Source organism: Doryrhamphus excisus, chromosome 3 (genome assembly GCF_030265055.1).
Source record: "Doryrhamphus excisus isolate RoL2022-K1 chromosome 3, RoL_Dexc_1.0, whole genome shotgun sequence".
In the NCBI taxonomy this organism is placed as follows: Eukaryota; Metazoa; Chordata; class Actinopteri; order Syngnathiformes; family Syngnathidae; genus Doryrhamphus; species Doryrhamphus excisus.
The window spans coordinates 19,602,231-19,622,473 of NC_080468.1; the positions used below are offsets into that span (position 1 = coordinate 19,602,231).

The 20,243-nt window shown below is 39.1% G+C and overlaps 2 protein-coding genes across 6 annotated transcripts in view; one reads left to right on the plus strand and one right to left on the minus strand.

Moving 5' to 3' along the window:
• lmo3 (LIM domain only 3) overlaps nucleotides 1-8,541 on the minus strand; it is a 59,096-nt gene extending 50,555 nt beyond the window's left edge. The window contains exons 1-2 of one of the 3 annotated variants that reach the window (XM_058069029.1): nucleotides 8,386-8,541; nucleotides 8,112-8,320 (exon numbers count right to left, since the gene is read on the minus strand). Coding sequence is in view for 1 of the 3 variants with exons in the window: in XM_058069028.1 (XP_057925011.1) it covers nucleotides 5,103-5,151 (49 nt within the window). In the remaining 2 variants the exon portion in view is untranslated. Of the gene's footprint in view, nucleotides 1-5,102; nucleotides 5,400-8,111; nucleotides 8,321-8,385 lie in introns of those variants that run through there. The other 2 variants (XM_058069030.1, XM_058069028.1) reach the window with 2 other exon arrangements.
• arhgef39 (Rho guanine nucleotide exchange factor (GEF) 39) overlaps nucleotides 1-20,243 on the plus strand; it is a 251,257-nt gene that overhangs the window by 91,067 nt on the left and 139,947 nt on the right. The window lies entirely within an intron of this gene.

The following is a 20,243-nucleotide window of genomic DNA, read 5'->3' on the forward strand; positions in this document are numbered from 1 at the left end:
ATAGCGGAGGGTCCATACAGTCAAAACATGATTGCTGCATAAGACTTCAAAACGTGGTATTAGTTCCTGAAGGTGCACTCAAAGCATCATGGAAAATGTAGTACAGTAAACCTCGGATATATCGGACTCGGATATATCGGAAATTCGCTCAGATAAAACGGTCAGATAAAAAAGAACCAATTTTTCTGTAATGCATTTCCAATAAAAATTCATTGCATATATCGGATTTTATTATAACGGATTTCGCCTATTTCGGACAAAATCTCCAGTCCCGTTCCAATGCATTTCCATTAAATTTCCCTCGCATATATCGGATGGCTGCATCGTGGCGCTCCCGATTCGCCGAATCGTGACAGGCCGCTATACGACGTCATTTGCAGCGTTTGCAGCGTTGCCTGCGCGTCCAGGTACATTGGAAACATAGTCAAGGAAGTGCCTTTTCATAACGGATAAAATCCCATTTACGCATATACCGGATATAAGTCCGATATATGCGTAAAACGGACATTTTCCGGTATACGCATATAACGGATTTCGCTTATATCGGACAAAACCAGTGGGAACAATTGAATCCGATATATCCGAGGTTTACTGTACTTATTTTCTCGTAAGAACACTACAATTCTATTCTTACTTGTTGTTGCATTATAGTTTTATTCTTGTAACATTTGTCTTGTTTTCTTATAAGATTTTTATGAATGACTGAGTATGAAAAACAGCTAGGATGGGCTCCAGCATACCCGCGACTTAAAGTAAGACGACTTAAAGTAAGACGACTTAAAGTCAAGTGTCGGACCATTTTCAAACATTTAAAGTGTTGGCTTCTTATGTGTTAATGAGTAGTAATAATAAAATATATGTGAAATAAATAAAATAACCTCTTTTAATGCTAAGACATGCAAATTACGGTGGGGTTGTAAACGACAACAAACAGCACAGACACAATAGACAAGTTTCACATGGCAGATCCGGACAGTGCTTTTAAACACGGCCTCTGTGTTTAAAGAGGGCGTGGCCACAGACGAGAAGCTTTGCAGACCTTCTGTATTGTTCGGGGCTGAGCTCTCCGCGGAGCGCCTTTGTTGGTCCACTGGGGGACCAACTAAAAAAAAAAAGGGGTGGTGGGGTTTGCACCAGGCTGGAATTAGTATTCTCCCACTATTCCCGGAGGAGTGGCATACCCCCCCCTTTTTTCCTTTTGTCCCCCATTCACACAGACACACAATATTCCTAAAGAGTTCCAAATCATGACACACCTTTTAAATACATTCTACAAAAATATAAACACAACACTTTTGTTTTTGCTCCCGTCAAAATGTAAAACTTCTATGTAGAGAAAAGGTCCAGCTCCCTAAAATATTGTTCACAGAAGTGTTTGAATCACTTTTCCTTTGGTCAATCCATTCACCTCACAGGTGGGGCATATCGAGACTAATTATTACAGAGGTGGTCACAATAAAAGGCCGATTGGGAGCAAAGGGATCGTAAAACCAGAAGTGTTGCATTTATATTTAGTTACAATAATCCTCATGTTCTTTTTACATAGTAGGCAATTTAATAGAATTAGTTTATCTTAACTTAGATTTTAGAAATTAGGGTAAAATCTAATAAGATATCTTATTAATATATTAATAATAAATTCATGAATAATAATAGTAATTTTAACATATGTTTAGGTGCGGAAAATAGACTCTGGGCAGCACTTTTAGTGTGTTTTGGTTATGTGTATTGACGTTATACTTCCATTTAAAAAATGTCAACTTTCTCGATTACTGTTGAGCGCATGTAGGCCACACAGTCAGGGGATCAGGAAGACCTGGGTTTGATTCTCTGTGCGGAGTTTGCATGTTCTCCCCAAATCATCCATGGGTATGAATGTGATGAATGAGAGTGTGAATGGTTGTTTGCCTGAATGGTTGTTTGCCTATGTGTGCCTTGCGATTGAGTGGTCCAGTGTGTACGTAGCCTCTCGACCGAAGTCAGCTGGGATAGGTTCCATCATACCCGCGACCCCGACCCTAGTGAGGATAAGCAGCATAGAAAATGTATCGATGGGGTCTCCGAGAACGAGACAATACGTGATTTTAAGAAAAGTACAACCAAAAGATTTGACTGTAGAAGCAAACTTTTTTTAATTTAACCGAGTCACAAAATAATGCATTTTTATTGTCCCAATTATTGTCCCACAAATTGACCCAAAACAATATTGTCTACATTTTTTTAGATCAAATAAACCACTTAAATGCATTTTTGACATGTATTTTCTCACAAGCATTTAGGTCTGTTTAATGTTTGCAGCATTTCCACTGTATTAAAGAGCAGCATTTCTTTGACGATGTACTAAACTAAACTAAACTAAACTAACTATGTGTACAATAACACACTGTGAATGCACACCATTTTGCACGGTTCCGTTTGTATTTATTTGCCGAGCAAACGTCTCTTTGGAACAATCCGCAGGCCGCCTTGCTCATGTTGACAGGCTCACCTCGGTCATTATTAATATTCCCACATGAGGGCTGTGGCGTTTGGCTTTGCAATCATTTGTTTTCCTCCTAATTGCTCCTCACGAGACTCCACTCTTTTGCTGTATGTATGCTATAGCAGTCCCGCCTACCCCCACAGAGACAGAGTACGACTGACAAGAGGTCTCACTCCATCTCTCAGCAGCTCAAGCCTTTCTATGAAGCGTCTCGGTGCTGAACCAAGTGGCAATACATGGAAGCCGGCAAAATGTTAAAAATGTGTCAATTGTGTAATTAATTAATTAATTAATTATTGTGAGACGTTTTTTCTGAATGATGAATTTTGTCATTTTTTTAATCTTGTGAGACCTTGTCACCCATACATTGAAAATGTGTCAGTTTATGTGTATGTTTGACTATAGCAACCACACACCTATGCCTGAGGTTTATATTTCGGATATATTTAAGTGTTGATCTATTTTTGATCAAATTTTTGACAGTTTGGGGTATGAACGAGCAGTATGTACATTTTCTCAGAATATTTGAAAATGTACAGAATTATTACAGTTAACATATGTATTAAAACAACTGTCATTAGGGATAATAACAACCAAAAACAGTGCATTTTTTTTTCTTTTAGGAATACTTGGAAATACCTAATAATATATTTTAAAACAATTTTTGTCTGTTTTCATAAAACACTTTACTTAATTGAATTTGTATTCTTATACTCATCCCTTGGACCATAAAAAGCAATCAGCGTGCAACAAACGGCCCCTGGACCACACTTTGAACACCCCTGATTAATCGCAGTATTTTTGCATTTTGAATAAGAGCCACTTGATCTATTTCTACTACATACTGTATGTATAGATTTGTGCACCCACAAGTGTTTTGTAAGAACTAGTGACATGCATTAATATCAGTACATTATGAATGCATCATTTTTACAAAATTTAGTGTGCATCCTTAGAATTTGTGCATTTCAATAAGAGTTCCATGATTTATTTTTATTCCTTTTGTGTCTTTTTGTAATGTGCCCCCACAAGTGTTTGAAGCACATCAGTACATGAGAATGCATATGTATTTTAAACCCTGAATAACTTTTCATGACATTTAAATATGAATATTTGTGTCAACTTTTGGTAACAAGGTACACGCACAGTAGTTTTTAAAGTAGCATAAGCAGTGTTCCCATGTTAGACCCCCGGCATGACGTGCACGTACAGTATAAATCCAGTTGCGGTGCGCCGGTGAGCGGGTCTAATTTGTTCCACAGAGTTGCCGCTGTTGATTTGTTAATTGGCTGGATTTAGAGAGCGGGGTGCCCGGGTTCCTCTCCTCTCCAGCCGCGCCTGTTCGGCTTGCACTGATCCGTCCTGCATGCAGCCTCGTTAACACTACAAAGTCGCTGCTCATTACCAAACCAAAAGACCACCCCCCCCCCTTTTTTTTTTTTTTTTTTACTGTGCAATCAACTCGAAGAAGAAGAAGCGGAGAAGCATGGCAGGAATTCGGCCACTTGGCTTTTCCGATTGCCGGTGCGTGGGGGTGGGAGTGCTTGAACAAAAGCTTCCATAAAGGGAAAAGAGGAATCACAGCTGCTCGGAGCTTTAATGATATCAGTTTAGTAAGGGGAGGTTGGATCGATACACACATCGATACCACCGATACCAATGCTTGATCAGTATCACTTTGATACCAGCTGAATGATACTGATATATTATTATGATGCAGTTTAAACCATCAAATTATGATTATAAAATACATTAGAGACAAAAAGTTTAAATTAGCTGTTTTATTGACATTGTCATGACGTTATTTAGTGTTATTTGTGTTTTGTTCAGATTTAAAAAAAAAAGAAAAATAAATAAATAAATAATAAAATAATAAATAAAAAATGAATCAAACAAATTTGAAGTATCGGCAAGTATTGACTCGGTATCGGATCAATACCAAAATTTCCCGTATGAGTCAATCTGCACGTCGACATAAGCGGTGTTAATGTCATATCAATGTCTAGCATTATGATATCTTTTAGTATAGTTCTCTTCTGCTTATTTGTAAGTATTTCAATATTTACGTTTTAGTGTGATTTTGTTTTTTATGGTTATAAATTGCTCACAAAAAGTTCAGATTATAATCATAATCAACAAATTCATGAAATGAAATGAAAAATGTCATGTAAAAAGTACCAGTATCGGAAATACCGCTAATCGAATCGGATCGATCCCCAAATGTACCGTATCGTCCGCCTCGTTGAGCTTCCTATCCTCCCTTCCCTTTAGCCGCTTTTCTCCACTCATTGTGGGTTGAAGCCTGCCAGTCCTCCCGGTCGGTCACATGCATCACGACCGGATGAAGGACAGAAACCAGGACCCCCCCCCCCCTCCACCTCCGACACTATTATTATCGCTATCAGTTTTAATTACTGTTGCCATGGCAGCGGAGTGCTGCTAAAAGCCAATAACGTGTATCGACTCTAAGGCGCGCACACGCCGCTCATTTCAACGCCTTATTTGGTGGTAAAAAAATGAGGATTTGGAGCAGCGGCAGTTCGGATCCAACTGTGCGGTGTTGCAGCGAACACATCCAACGCTCACACAAGCCCAAAAGCCACAGGAGAAAGAGCCTTACCGAAACTTTTGTCCCTTTTCTGCATTTGTTGAGCCGCTTCAGGCAGCATGCACCATGCACCGCAGGGTCCGGAGAGCAGCTGGCTTTGTTGAATGCTGCCTATGTGTGTACTGTTTGGAGCCTATGTGTTGATATCGGACGAGGCTGGAAAGGAGGGGTTCCAATTCCGACGCGCAGAGCATAAAAATATAAAAACAAGGTGCGGGTTTCGATGTGGAAAACGCGAGATTCAAGCTGCGAGTGGGGCGTTTTGCGCTCAAGTGTGGAGCTGTGTGTGTGTGTGTGTAAAAGAGAGAGAGAGGAGGGGAGAGAGAGAGAGAAAGAGAGAGAGAGAGAGAGAGAGAGAGAGACGAATGACAGCCCGACAAAGAGATGCTTCTCCTCCGCGGTGCAGCCACCGTCTAATCTGAGCGGCTTCCCCCAAATCGCCGCTTTTTCTACCGTACGAAAGCAAAAGGCAGCGGTACTCCAAGTGAACCAACCAGCCAATAAAGTCCATCAAAGTGAGCCCAATTCAGCAGAATCCAGACCTCCTCTCAACATCATTTAGTACACAACAGCTGCAGAACTAACACTTTTTTTTTTGTTGTGACCATAAAACTATCAAAAAGTGTGTAACACTACTTTAAAAGTTTGGAAAATATGTAAAAAAAAACAAGGTTTGAGTATCAAACCAACCAAAAAACTCATTCAGGCTCCAAATACCATATTTACTATACTTGTGCTATATTGAGATATATACGTCTTCTCGGTGTTCCATTAAGCATCCTGGCAAAAACTTTCAGGATACTTCAAGCACTGCATATGGATTTTCATTCATTCATTCATTCATTCATTCATTCATTCATTCATTCATTCATTCATTCATTCATTCATTTTCTACCGCTTATCATCACGAGGGTCGCAGGGGTGCTGGAGCCTACCCCAGCTGTCTTCAGGCAAGAGGCGGGGTACACCCTGGACTGGTGAGCCAGCCAATCACAGGGCACATATATAGACAAACAACCATTCACACTCACATTCATACCTATGGATAATTTGGAGTCGCTAATTAACCTAGCATGTTTTTTGGAATGTGGGAGGAAACCGGAATACCCGGAGAAAACCGACGTATCCACGGGGAGAACTCGGATCTCTTAGCTGTGCGGCCTGCGCGCTAACCAAATTTTTTTGAAAAAAAAAGTCAATCAACTCTCAAATACTACACATCTTTTTGATATTAGATTAAGCATACTGCTAAAAAAAACAATTCAAATTTCACTATATTCAAATATACGTCTTTTCGCTATTCGATTAAGTGTCCTGCCAAAAAAAAAGTCACTCAACTTTTGTGCTATTGTCGTTTGATTCAACTTCCTGTCGACTTCATTGGGCTCCAAATTGAATACAGTCATCAACTGGTTGATGGTTAACCCGTTCTTGACACCGACCGTGATAAGTACATTTCCGCAAAGTAGGATTTGATATTCATAAAAAATAGCTGGAGCATAGAAAACCTGTTTATGACTTTCAAAGTTTAAAACTTACATTTTTGTTAGAGCCCTGTAGACATTAAATAACACCCCTATAGTCACCTTTACATTATTATAACATTAATACATTATTATTATTATTTGTTTAGACCATATTGAGCAGGCTACGGGATCACTGAAGGGACATAAGAGACAGCCACGGTTAGCATAGCAAGCTACCAAGCTAACTAGTTAGCCTCTCCAATTTACAATTTACAATTTTATACTATCCCGAAGAAAGTGTTTCAGACAGAGTAAAACAAAAAAATACCACTTCCACACACAATGTGAGGATAACTCTAAAGAAAAAAGTAAATAGTAAAAACACTCCACTTTTCAGAATACTGTCACATTGCTTTTATACTGCTTTGCATACTGCTTTTCTGTGTTTGATTAAGCATCCTGCCCAAAAAGTCACTCAACTTTTGCAACACTTTTCTTTCTTCTGACGTTCGATTAAGCATCCTGACAAAAAGTCACTCGAGTTTTAGTGTGTTTTCGACATTCGATTGAGTGTCCTGCCTACAAAGTGACTCAACATTTACCATATTTGTGCTACGTTGAGATACATTGAGATCTTTTGTCGATCGATTAAGCATCCTGCCAAGTTGATCTGGCTCCAATTTGAACAGATACATAAATTAAAAAAAAAAAGTCACTATATTTTTACAATACTTGCGCTATATTGACGTATACTGTACATCTTTTCAACATTCGATTAAGAGTCCTGACTTTTTGCGGCTCCAAATTGAACAGATGTAAAAACAAATAGTACAATGCGACAATCAATTAAGCATCCTGACGACTCCAAGCCGAATAGAAAAATAACTGTGTTGATTACTGTGATGTTTTTTTTCCCCCAATTACAATATATTAATAGATTGTATTGTGATAAAAAGTCGAAACATGATATTTTTGTTTAAACTGTAGTTGATCTAAATTGTGGTTCTAGCACCTAAACACATCACATCATATGTTAGTTATCATTGGACACAAGTACAGTAAATAATACTCCCAAAGCCAAAGTTATTCCATTGAAGAAAAAAACCCATTGTGATGGTGAGGAGACATGCAGGCATGCAGCGTTTGAGCCTCCAAAAAAAGCAGGGATAATGAGATGGGTCATAAAATGCTCTCGGCGCGCCATTATGAGTGATGAGATGCATTAAAGCTGACAGGGGTATTACCTGCCCGTAATTAGGTTTTGTCATGGATTGAATTATTTCAAGTCAGCCTATCACGGGTAATCACGCAATTTGCTGCAGAGCGTGCGAGGCTGCCGCCACCTTCCACCCGCCTTTCACTCACACGCGTTCCGCCAATTACTCATCCTCAGTGCGCATGGAGGACGGATGCAGCGGTAGAACCCACAATGCATGATGTGGTTTTATTTGAATGATTAATTTGATTTAGTATTACTATACGATATAGGGAAATCCCACTTTTACGCACATTTTACGCACAGGTTTAAAGTCACAAACGCGCTTAAAACACATACCTTGAGGTGCAGACAGGGGGTGTTCAAGACGAGTCCAACTTCCTCACGTCCGGTGTTTGTTTTTTTTCGGTGGATGCCTTAACTCCAGCTTCCAGTACCGGACTCCTCTCCACCGCCGTCTGACTGGTTTAGAAGTGGAGCCCGGCTCTGCTATTTAAGCCCCTCCACCAGGTCCCCAGTCAGCAGCACACTCCAGCTCATCCTAGAAGCTGACAAGCACCGTTAGGGAAGGCAGCGCATGTTGCTCTAATGGACCTCATTAAGCTCTACTTACAGATGTTCTCTTAACATAATTGATCTGCAGCGAGTTGAGAGGACGGCAACCCTATTCCCCAGCCCCCAATTATGGCCCGGTAATTAGATCCCCAACCTCCAGTTCTCCACATTCACCCTCCTTACATTCCGAAATATCAAAGTATCTCTTTCTCTCAAAGCGCCTCCTCCCCATCACTACCCACCACCTTCACCACCTCACCTCCATGTCTCCTCCCACCCACAAGACCCTATTGACAGTCAGATCTGCTAACCTTTTGTAGTGAAGCCAGACTTAGCAGTGCGCTCACTCCAGCTGACACTGGGAGTCAGTAACAAAAAAAAAAAAGAAAAAAAACCCTGAGTGACTAGGAAGTAAAAAAAAAAATCCCATAAAAGCTTGTAGTGATAATATCTGTCAGGGGAAAGCTTTTTTCCTCCTTTCCATCATGTCTTTTATCTTAAATAATTCCTCTGACAGTAACTGTAAAACCAAAGAGTGCAGTATTCTAATAGTGCAATGTGCAAAAAAGGAGCAGTTATTCTTTTGCACTTTTACAAGAACGTTCACAAGGCGTGGGCGATACTGCAAATTGTTGTATCGATCTGATACCAAGTAAACGCTCATACCAATACTTTTTACTTGAATATTTCCAAGCTCCTTGAATAATTTTGTGATTTTTGACCATGAATATTTTGCTGTTTTAAAAAGCAGGGGCACTTTGACCGGGGTTGGGCGATTCTAGAGATTTTGGTATCGATCCAATACCAAGTAAACACAGTAGAGGGTGTTACCTAAACCGATGCTTGTTTACCCTTCAATCATTTTGGGATATTCATTCATTTTCTACCACTTATCCTCATCAGGGTTGTGGGGGTCTATCCTAGACAAACAACCATTCACACTCACATTCATACCTATGGACAATTTGGAGTGGCTAATTAACCTAGCATGTTTTTGGAATGTGGGAGGAAACCGGAGTACCCGGAGAAAACCCACGCATGCACGGGGAGAACATGCAAACTCCACACAGAGATGACCAAGGGCGGGATTGAACCCGGGTCTCCTAGCTGTGAGGCCTGCGCGCTAACCACTCGACCCAAACTAAAGTCATAACAGTAATTAACAGTAAGTAATAAACAGACTCCTTGTTTATATAAATGACCGCTAATGTTGCTAAAAGTGTACTTTATGTCGATGTCACCACGACTGACTGATGAGCTGGTCGACCTTGACGGTTTGTCGACATAAGCGGGGTCCACCGGTACGATGACTCGCAGGTCATTCCGGATTTTAAGCACTAGGCCTCGGCCCTTCACACCCTTCCACACACACACGCCTACCCCTCCAGGGGGAGATAACCCAGGGGGACTTTCCACGCTAACGACCAGCAAAGGCTCTCCTTAAAGACACACTTTAATAATTGCTGCCAGTATACGACCTTCAAGAGGGGTCAAGGGATACGTCTTTTTAATGACAACTTCTCCTCTGCCCCCCACAGGCCAATTTTGTCTTTAAACAGACAGAGAAGTTCCAGAGACATTCAAAAAAGTCCGGAGAATCACCTTCCTTCAGTAATAGGTCAGAAGGGAACTTAGCAAATCCAAAGAGTGACTGAGCCAAAGAGTACTGACCCTTCTCATTACTCCTCAGAGGGTTCATGGAAATTACTTAATTCAAACGTCTATTCATTTAGTTGGAATATAAAACTGGGGGAACATGAGGAGTCAAAGATCTGGGACGTTTTTTACAGGGGATTTCATTCGTTCATTTGTCTCTGAATCGCAAAAAAAACATTCATAGCACAGACGATGATTGAAACAGCAGTTCAATGTTTGTGTTTGGTTGCTCATTTAAGTTCTAGACGTTTACTCAAATTGTTTTTTTATTTGTATGTTATGCTATGTAGATGTATAGCATTAATATAACAATGTAGTCAAAGTCTTATAGATATTCCTTTATGAGATTAGGGGCGGCATATGAATCCAAATATCAATGGTATCGATACAAATGGTCGCATCGGTATAGGATACTTATTTTGCACTATTGACTTTATTTTTGTGTGTTTCAAAAGGGAATAATTGTATTAATTTGTTGATATTGTTATATTGTATGTTATTGCTGTATTTATATATATATATACTGTGGAACCTTGGTTAGCGTCATTAATCGGACTCAAACCAAAATGTACTGTAATCGAATCAGTTATTATTCCCATAAGAAATAACCTTTTACAGTTGTCCCTCATCGTATTGCGGTCCGAATTTTTGCGTCTTCACTCAATCAAAGGTTTTCAAAAAATTGCCAAAACAACAGGCTTTTATTGCAGGTTTCAATTACCCCACATCAGAAACAATAATAACCTGTTAGAAAAAAATGCAGAGGACAACTGTGTTAGCTAGCAAAGAACTACACACCCAACTGTTGATGACATCATCTGACTTCCGGGTACAGTATTCCATTTATTAGCAAGCTAATAATATTTTTGTTCTCCAGTATGTTTGCTATTTTCATATGATTGGAATCAACAAATCAAACTTTTATTAAAGGATCTTGAAGATTTTCAAGAAAAAGTGTCAGTATCATCAGTGTCATCAATACTAGTATTACTAGTATTTACTTGGTATTGGGTTGATACCAAAATTTGCACCATCCTAATTTGCACTCGCCCACAGCTACTGTTCAGGAATAAGCGCACCCAGTCCATGGAGGATTTTGTGACTTGCTTTTGTGGCACCTTAACCGTTTTGTAACCAGTCCCAAAATCCATATTTTGTGCTGAGACTAGTCCAAAAGATTGTATGTGTGTGTTTTTTTGGGGGGGGGGTCGGTTTCCGAATCACTCCCCTGAACTGTCTCCATAGTGCTTGAGCCATGAAGGATTTGGGGATAGCAAAGCATCTTCAGGTTCATCACAAAGCCAATATACTTTTCAGCGGGACATGTCACTATGGTAACCCGGGCTGTAGAACTAACCCGCTTCGCAGTGGGTTAAGACGCCTACTGACAAATCAATTTTTGGGGGAATGAAGCATCACAGTACCTCAGAGATCACATGGACCCCTGTGAATGAAGTAAAAAAAAAAATACTGAATGGTGACAGCTCATCTGCTTTCTCCTAATCCCTTAATCTGGCGACTTCATAGGGCAGGTCAATGGCATGATATCAAAAAGTATAGACTGTAAAAATGTTGCTTCTATGGGGAAATACCGTACATATCGATGTCTATCAGTGCAAGTTATAATACATTTCAACACGTAATCAGACATTGTCCTCCGCCTGGACATGTTCAGCTTTTTGGGGCCAAAAATCTAGCTGCCGTTTTAAAATCATGTGGAATTTCATGACGTCAAATGACAAAACTCAACAGAAAAAACATTAACCTTTAAATTCACTCATGTGTTTGACCCAAAGTGCCAGGAAATAATCAAAAATAGGCACAAAAATTTAAATCACAGCCAATTTAGACCATTTGGACTCATCTTTCAAGGCTCAAATGCACTCCTGCCGCATTGTGGCTGTTTTTATGGGTAAAGAAATCTGCAGTTTTTATTGTAAATGTAAATATTATTAGACTCCTTGTTGTAATTTCCAATGTTCTTTCTGTCATTTTTCATAGGAGGACTGGGAAGGATGTAGAAATGAATAGAAAGAGAAAAATCCCATCAAGTAAAAAAAAAAAATTGCACGCTGGCTCACGCCACGATACTTAAAATTGCTCTGAAGTGATCATGCATTAGTGGAGAGTTGCATCATCACTTTTTTTTTGCCTCTTGCAGAATAACACGTCAAAATACGCTCTTGGCATCAGGTTGGGATTATAAAAACGTATAAATACAGCCGCGGTATTGAATGAGTAACAAAGTTAGCGTAGCATTAGCATCAATGTGATAGTTTACTATGGTTTTTATCGTTAGTGTAATAGCTCCAATCATCCATTTTCTATGCCACTTGTCCTCATTGGGGGTCGCGTATATGCTGGAGCTTATCCTAGCTGTGTTCCGGCTAAAGGCCAGGTACGAACTGGCCAATCACAGCGCACATACAGTATATAGACAAACAACAAGAGAACTTGCAAACTCCACACATGTCCATGTTCCGAATCCACGATCTCCTGACTGCGAGTCAAACTCCCTTGGAATAGAACCCATCCCAGCGTTTATCGATGATAACCTTGAACAGTGCAATTCTAACCGCGACATAATATCTATCGATTCCATCCGGTGCGATTTCCTTGAGTAGCTTGGGCTGAAATGACTCGTGTGTTCCAAACTGAACATTTCAAACAGACTGCTGTATACCTCAGCAGCAATCAATCAGCCTTAATCCAAAACCAATTTACTCCGCCTGAAGAGGAAAATATCTTTTAATCTCTCGCCGACAATCCCTGATTGCAGTCAGTTGACAGTCAAACTGTGCCGTCCTAGAATGGGACATTTATATTGGATTTGTGGTGGCTGCTGCGACGTACACACCAATGAATAGTCAATTTAATACCTATGAGGAGACTTCTCCCCTCACTGAAGATTGGATATTGCTTCCCGGACGTCTTCTCCATAATCATTGGCTGTTCTATCCTGCTTGACACGGTGACAAAGAAGACAAAGGTCATCAAGAAAAACAAATAAAACGCAGACACTCGGTGGATTTGGCGCCACGTGTGTGTTGGTGGGGAAATAACAAATGTTGAAGTGTGTTACGGCGAACATCAAGATAGTCATGTGTCCTTAACATGGAAGCTGTGAAAAGACAAAACACAAAGATAAGGAAATACTACGTCAATATGGAGGTTTTTACTGACCACTTGAAATAGAATAAAACAAAAAAATTGAGCAAAAAGACTGAATGTGAAGAAAAAAAGATAAGAGATGTTGATACCAATCAGGAATAATAACACAGCCAGCCAATCACAGGGCACATATAGACAAACAACCATTCACACTCACATTCATACCTATGGACAATTTGGAGTCGCCGATTAACCTAGCATGTTTTTGGAATGTGGGAGGAAACCGGAGTACCCGGAGAAAACCCACGCATGCAAACTCCACACAGAGATGCCCGAGAGAGGAATCGAACCCAGGTCCTCTAGCTGTGTGACCCATGATAGACGTCCTACTAAAATAAAATAAATACCGCTATACAGTGTTCCCTTGTGCTTGCAAACATCAGTTCTTCAGACTTTTTCGTACGTTCTCTCATTTATTTATTTTTATTTTATTTTACTTTTATTTACCCAGGCAAGCAATTTAAGAACAAATTCTTATTTACAAATGCAGCATATAGATCAGGGGTGGGCAAACTTTTTGACTCATTGATATGACAAAATTTACGGGGGGGGGGCAGACTATGTAGTTTACACGTAACAGTCCACCTGGTATTATTGTATCTGTAAAATTGTCATGCAATCTGCTAATATTATTTATTATTTTATATTTATATTTAAATATTTTTAAAATAATAAAATATTATAATAATTACAATAAAATTAAAATAATCATTATTATATTATTATTATGTAAAATATGCAAATATAACAATAATATTATATATAATTAATATAATAATTAGCATTAATATAATAATTATAATAATCATAATAGTTCTAATAATAATTATAATAATCTAATAATGATAATAATAATAATTATTATTATTATGTGCTTGTGTCCCTTTTTTCAGGAGCACTTTGTAAACAACAGACCATGTCAAAAAACGAAATTGATAAAACCATCAAAAGGTTGGCTCAGGCCATGATGCCAGGTTGTATGTTGAGTTTAAATGAAATACTTTGGAAAGATTGGGCGGGCCGTATTCAAACACTTGGCGGGCCGGATGTGGCCCCCGGGCCGTAGTTTGCCCACCCCTGATATATAGATGGTGTCACCATAATCAAAAATGGGCAAGATGGACATTTTGAAAGAGGACAAAGTGCTTGATATGGGTGGTGAAGGAAAGGGACGGGTCCAACCAGAGGCCAAGATATTTGTAACAGGTCATAAACTCCAGTTCAGACCCGTCGACACAGAACATTTTGGGAGTAGGGATGAGAACAGGTATATATGTCTCCGCAAAATTCTGTGCTAATCTGTGAATAGGGGTTATTTTTTTTTACATTTTAAAGGAGGTTTCAGAGTCTTTGTTTGGGACCTCTGAATCATCATATTGACAGTATAGGAAAAGGGAAAAAAAACAATATATATTGTAAGCAATCATTATCCCATCACAGGGCCTAATAATAATAATGTTTTTATTATGAAGGAAGGAGACTCACCCACCTGAAAAACTCCCAAATCCTAATTGTTCCCACTAATAATTGAATCTGCATTAATTGTGATCTTGTGCCACCTTGATCTTCCTACACCATCGCAGGGACTATGCCTCAAAGCTACTTTTCCCAAACTTGAGTGCTGGGACCAAACTGGGTCACAGACCTGTTTTTCCCTGGTTGCTAATTGGCACAGTAAAATGCAAGCCACTGCAAAAATAGATAAGTTCACGTTGGTAAATTACAATTTTTATATCACTCGTGTTATTCATTCACTCTTATTATAATAACAGCATTAAAGGCTTCCCCAACTAATAGAAATTGCCTTAACCCATAAGAACCTGTCACATTAAAAATCATAAAATGTGTCCGACACAGCTTTGTGCTGGATTTGAACTCATTGGGTCCCTTGGGCTACGTTCACACTGCAGGACGATTCCATTTTTTTGTTCATATGTGACCTGTATTTGATTTTTTTCAGGTCAGTGTGAACATTCGTAGGTGTATCTCCGATCCTACAGCAGTCGAAATGTGAGGGTCATGTATCGCTGATACGTCAAAAAGTCGCCAAGGTTGGAGTTAAAGTGCTCACAGATGGAGGCAAAAATTCTTCCTGTTATCTGAATACTGAAAATCTGTGTGAGTGAGGAAGATCACATCAATGTGAGCAAGTTATGAAAATATTGACTCAGTTTAAATAAAATTGCCATAAATACGCAATACCACAAATATTCACTTCCTGGACGCGATGTCCAATCAGAATAGGACATCATACCCTGCAGTGTGAACTAAATGAAGCACAGGAAATGTTTTGTTGAGTGCTGTCATGTGACTATAACAGGATATGGATAACTTACAATGGCGCTTTTTGGGAACACACGCAAACACAGGGACAACATAAATTGTTATTTTCGTGTTTTTTATGTAGTTTTTTGCTATTTCGACACACTGGCTAAATATATATGGCTAAATTTGCGTCAAAGTGAAAAGCTGTTTTTCTTCCTTTTTTGTTGAGAACTGATATTTTACCAAAACTTACCTATGTTCTACTGCTGATTGCTAAAGAACGGAAAAAGGTAGAAACAAACCTTTTTTGGATGAAATCACCTCAAATGGGACAGCTTTTGAAAAAAAGGCTGGGATTTCATAATAAAAAAAATAAATAAATAATAATAATAAAAAAAATAAATAAAAATAAAAAATAATACAAAATTGAAAATATAAAAAAATAAATAAAAATAAAAATAAAAATAAAAATAAAAATAAAAATAAAAATAAAAATAAAAATAAAAATAAAAATAAAAATAAAAATAAAAATAAAAATAAAAATAAAAATAAAAATAAAAATAAAAATAAAAATAAAAATAAAAATAAAAATATTATGTTAATATAAACGTGGTTTAAAAAAATGTCATTTTCAGTGTTAGCGTTGTGTAACATTACCATATTAGGCAAAGTTAAGGAACATAGCTGACAAGTCTAAAATGGGTTGAAAATGAATATCCTCGGGCAAATTTCACCTAAAACATGAAATGTTCCACTCGGTCTGTGGCGTACCACCCGTGGTTTTACTTTATCACAAATGGCTGTGGATTCTTATGCGTTAACATCACACACAACATACCAGATAGTTTTACTGCCTCATTAGCACGCCAACGAAATACTCCACGAGGGATCGGAGATATAAGCAAACACAAAATATGACGACGCTTCCTCCAAAAACCAAGAGCTGCAACACCAATTCAGTAAATTGACCAATCAGACGCCAGTTAAGTAATTGCGTGGCGTCCTCTACCCTAAACGGCCGCGCCGCCTAGCCATATACGTAGCTTCCAAGTGAAGGAATAGTTGATGAAGAGGAGCCTTGTGGGTGGCTGTTGTTTAACTCCATATTGATCCTCTGAGCACAACTTTCCATCATGCAGAGAAGGCCAGGGCCAAAGACGACAGCTAATTAAGATGGCTAATCACTTCATTCCACAACGGCTGCAGGCTCTGTCACTCTCCTTCCCGGCACCTGTTGTTTGGTATCTGGGACTTTTTTTTTTTTTTTGCATTTCTTATCAGATGTTTAGAAACTCTGTGCTTTTTCAGGAATTAACGCTGGTGGAAGCCATATTAGAAACTTAATGTGGTCATTAATTATAGTTGCAATTAATACAACAACTGTAAAAAAGAAAAACATTTTTTTGCAGTGCTTCCCTTTTGGAGATTAAATTACTTTCATATTTGAAAGTAATTATTTTGGCCCTTTTTATTGAGTTGTGGACTCCTATAGAGCAGCTACACACAATAACCAGCACACAAAGCTTTCTAGTTCTTCCAGAATCCGCACCTATTCAGCTGTATTTCTTTGGATTTCGTGCTTCCTGTGAGAACAATCTGTGTATCCCACCCACGGCTCGCCTCCAGGCACGCCCAGTTCACACTCGTGAGTGCTTAAAAGGACTTCGGGTTTGTGGCGCTAGCTGTGAACGGTATAGGAGCTAATAATATAAAATGCGGCCTTTTTAAAAGTCACGTTTTATTCTAGTCAATAGGCATCAGTAATGCCCCATGCTTATTACCTTAAGCCAGGGGTCTCAAACACGCGGCCCGTGGGCCAAATGTGGCACGCAGGACACTAGTTTGAGGCCCCCGCCTAATAATGCTTTGTTAATTTTAATCTGAAAAAATAATTTGTCTATCCACCAACTATATGTGGTTTCTTAAGTTTTTATTATTTGCTGTTTTATTATAATTATTATTATATTTATTATTTATTACTGATTGATTTATTTTCTTTTTTCTTGATTTGTTTATGTTTCATCTTATTTTGTGCAGAAAAATAAAAATTAAGATATTTGAGAACAGTGGAATATTTTATCAGCGCTTTTATTGTAGAAAATTGTAACCAAAGCACTGAAAAAGTTTGTAAATTTTTCTGTTTTTAATAAATGTGTGTTGTTGTTTTTTTTTGGGAAAACCTGGTGTGGCCCAGTCTCACCCAGACCCTAGCTCCAGTGGCCCCCAAGTAAATTGAGTTTGAGACCCCTGCCTTAAGCAGTGCATTAAGTAAGCCATGGCAAAAAAAGACCCCCTCCCTTTCCATGTGGAAGTGGTGCAATTTTGGCTTTTTACTTTGTCCTTCTTCCCCACTCAGTTTATTAAGTTTATAGAAATGACCCCCTTGGGACTCAAATTTGATATTGACAAAAGCGGTTGACCATATTTGTTGACAATGACTTAAATGGCCACTTTTTAGTCATAATAAGCTGGACTTGATTTAATGCGTCGGTCCATGTAGATTGGTTGTGGACATACGTAAACCGGATCAACTTAAGCCTGATCCACTGTACGAAGAAGGAATTCTGTAGACAGTGGAGTCACCTCAGTCCTGTTCGGAATCACTCCCTGTGAGGTATCGGATGCTGCTCTTCCTGTCAAGTGGACTTATTCGGGTTGTGATGAGAAACGGATGATAAACAATTGCTCAATGTCCGTTTCTGTTTTTTTCCATGATTATATTGATAACCAGTAACTCCAACCTGGGAGACTTCAGCCATCGTTTATTTTGTTCTTTGACCACTCGGAAAAGTGATTTGTGGGCCGGGAAAAAACCACAGCAGAGCTAAGCCCCAAACAGTACTTATGAAAGGAAACTGTTGGAGAATGATTTCCCTTCTGGATTGAGTGGAAATAAGAGGCAAACCGCTGCTACTCTAACTCTGTTGACTGCATTATTGAGCGTGTGTCAGGCCGCGATATTGCATCGCCGCTTCATTGTGTGCGGCTCCGGCGCCCAAAGCACGACTTGGGAGACGGAGGCGTGCGGTTCTTAGCAACCTCAGAAAAAGAGTCTGGGAAGTTGAGTTAAATCGGGCCAAGTCGTACAACACACAAACTTAGCGAGAGATTATAGCTGGAGTCACTTCACATCAGGCACATCCACCAGGGAGCGAATAGAGACAGGAGAAACAGGAAGAGCTGTCTCTTCTCACTCTTATCCATCCAGGGGATTGATATGATGGGGAAAAAAAGAGAAACGGGAATCACAAAGGATCAAGTGTAGAGATCCTGGCTCGGCAACACATTGGGCCTGTCATCTTCTGTAGCCATTTTGAGATCCCCCCCCCCCCCCCCCCCCTTTCTCTCGCTCGTCTTAGGCTCCTTTAAGCTTGGCTAAGGGCTGTTTTCAAATGTGCTCTTCTTGATCAGTCGTGGGGGAGGATGAGCGATGGAAATCCGCCAGGTTTGGGAAATCCAAAATAGTTGAAAATGTGCACATTTAAACGTCCTTACAAGTTATCTGTCACTGTAGCGCTTTGTCTTTGAATGAGGATTTATTTTAGCGATACTGCGAGTGACGCATTTAATAAGAGTTTAGTAGCGGCGTAAAAGTACCCCGTCGTTACGGTTCGGCACACGACTTGGTTTTAAGGTCAGTACAGGGACACTTTTTTATGTTAGTCCATTGTCTGGGACAGGGGTGGGCAAACTACGGCCCGGGGGCCACATCCGGCCCGCCAAGTGTTTGAATACGGCCCGCCCAATCTTTCCAAAGTATTTCATTTAAACTCAACATACAACCTGGCATCATGGCCTGAGCCAACCTTTTGATGGTTGTATCAATTTCGTTGTTTGACATGGTCTGTTGTTTACAAAGTGCTCCTGAAAAAAGGGACACAAGCACATAATAATAATAATGATTATTAGATTATTATAATTATTATTAGAACTATTATGATTATTATAATTATTATATTAATGCTAATTATTATATTAATTATATATAATATTATTGTTATATTTGCATATTTTACATAATAATAATATAATAATTATTATTTTAATTTTATTGTAATTATTATAATATTTTATTATTTTTAAAATATTTAAATATTAAATATTTAAATATAAGTAAAATATTTTACAGATACAATAATACCAGGTGGACTGTTACGTGTAAAATATACAGTCTGCCCCCCCCGTAAATTTTGTCATATCAATGCGGCCCGCGAGTCAAAAAGTTTGCCCACCCCTGGTCTGGGATGACGCTCAAATGATTTCCACCACAAACAATGATACTTTTTTCTATGATAAACTCATAAAGTATAACTTCCTGTTGACGTCTTCCGGGTGAATTTCCGATAAACCTGTTGGACGATCTGAGATTTGGAGTTGAGCTCTCGCGACAATGACATGTAACACACTCAGATCAGACGTTGCATTCAAGGACACTGCTATATTTACGTTTATGACAACAGACAGTCATGCATCATTTGTGTGTGTTATAAATGTTAACTTTATTAAATAAAAAGTTGGTTTATGGCAGTAAATTAGTTTTTTTTTTTTCACCTGCGGAGCTATGACTGAAAGCTTTATAGTGTTTTTCGGCTTTAGCATTAGCATTAGCAACAGGCTTTACACAAGTCATCTGTGTGGAGTTTGCATGTTCTCCCCGTGCATGCGTGGGTTTTCTCCGGGTACTCCGGTTTCCTCCCACATTCCAAAAACATGCTAGGTTAATTAGCCACTCCAAATTGTCCATAGGTATGAATGTGAGTGTGAATGGTTGTTTGTCTATATGTGCCCTGTGATTGGTTGGCCACCAGTCCAGGGTGCCTGGGA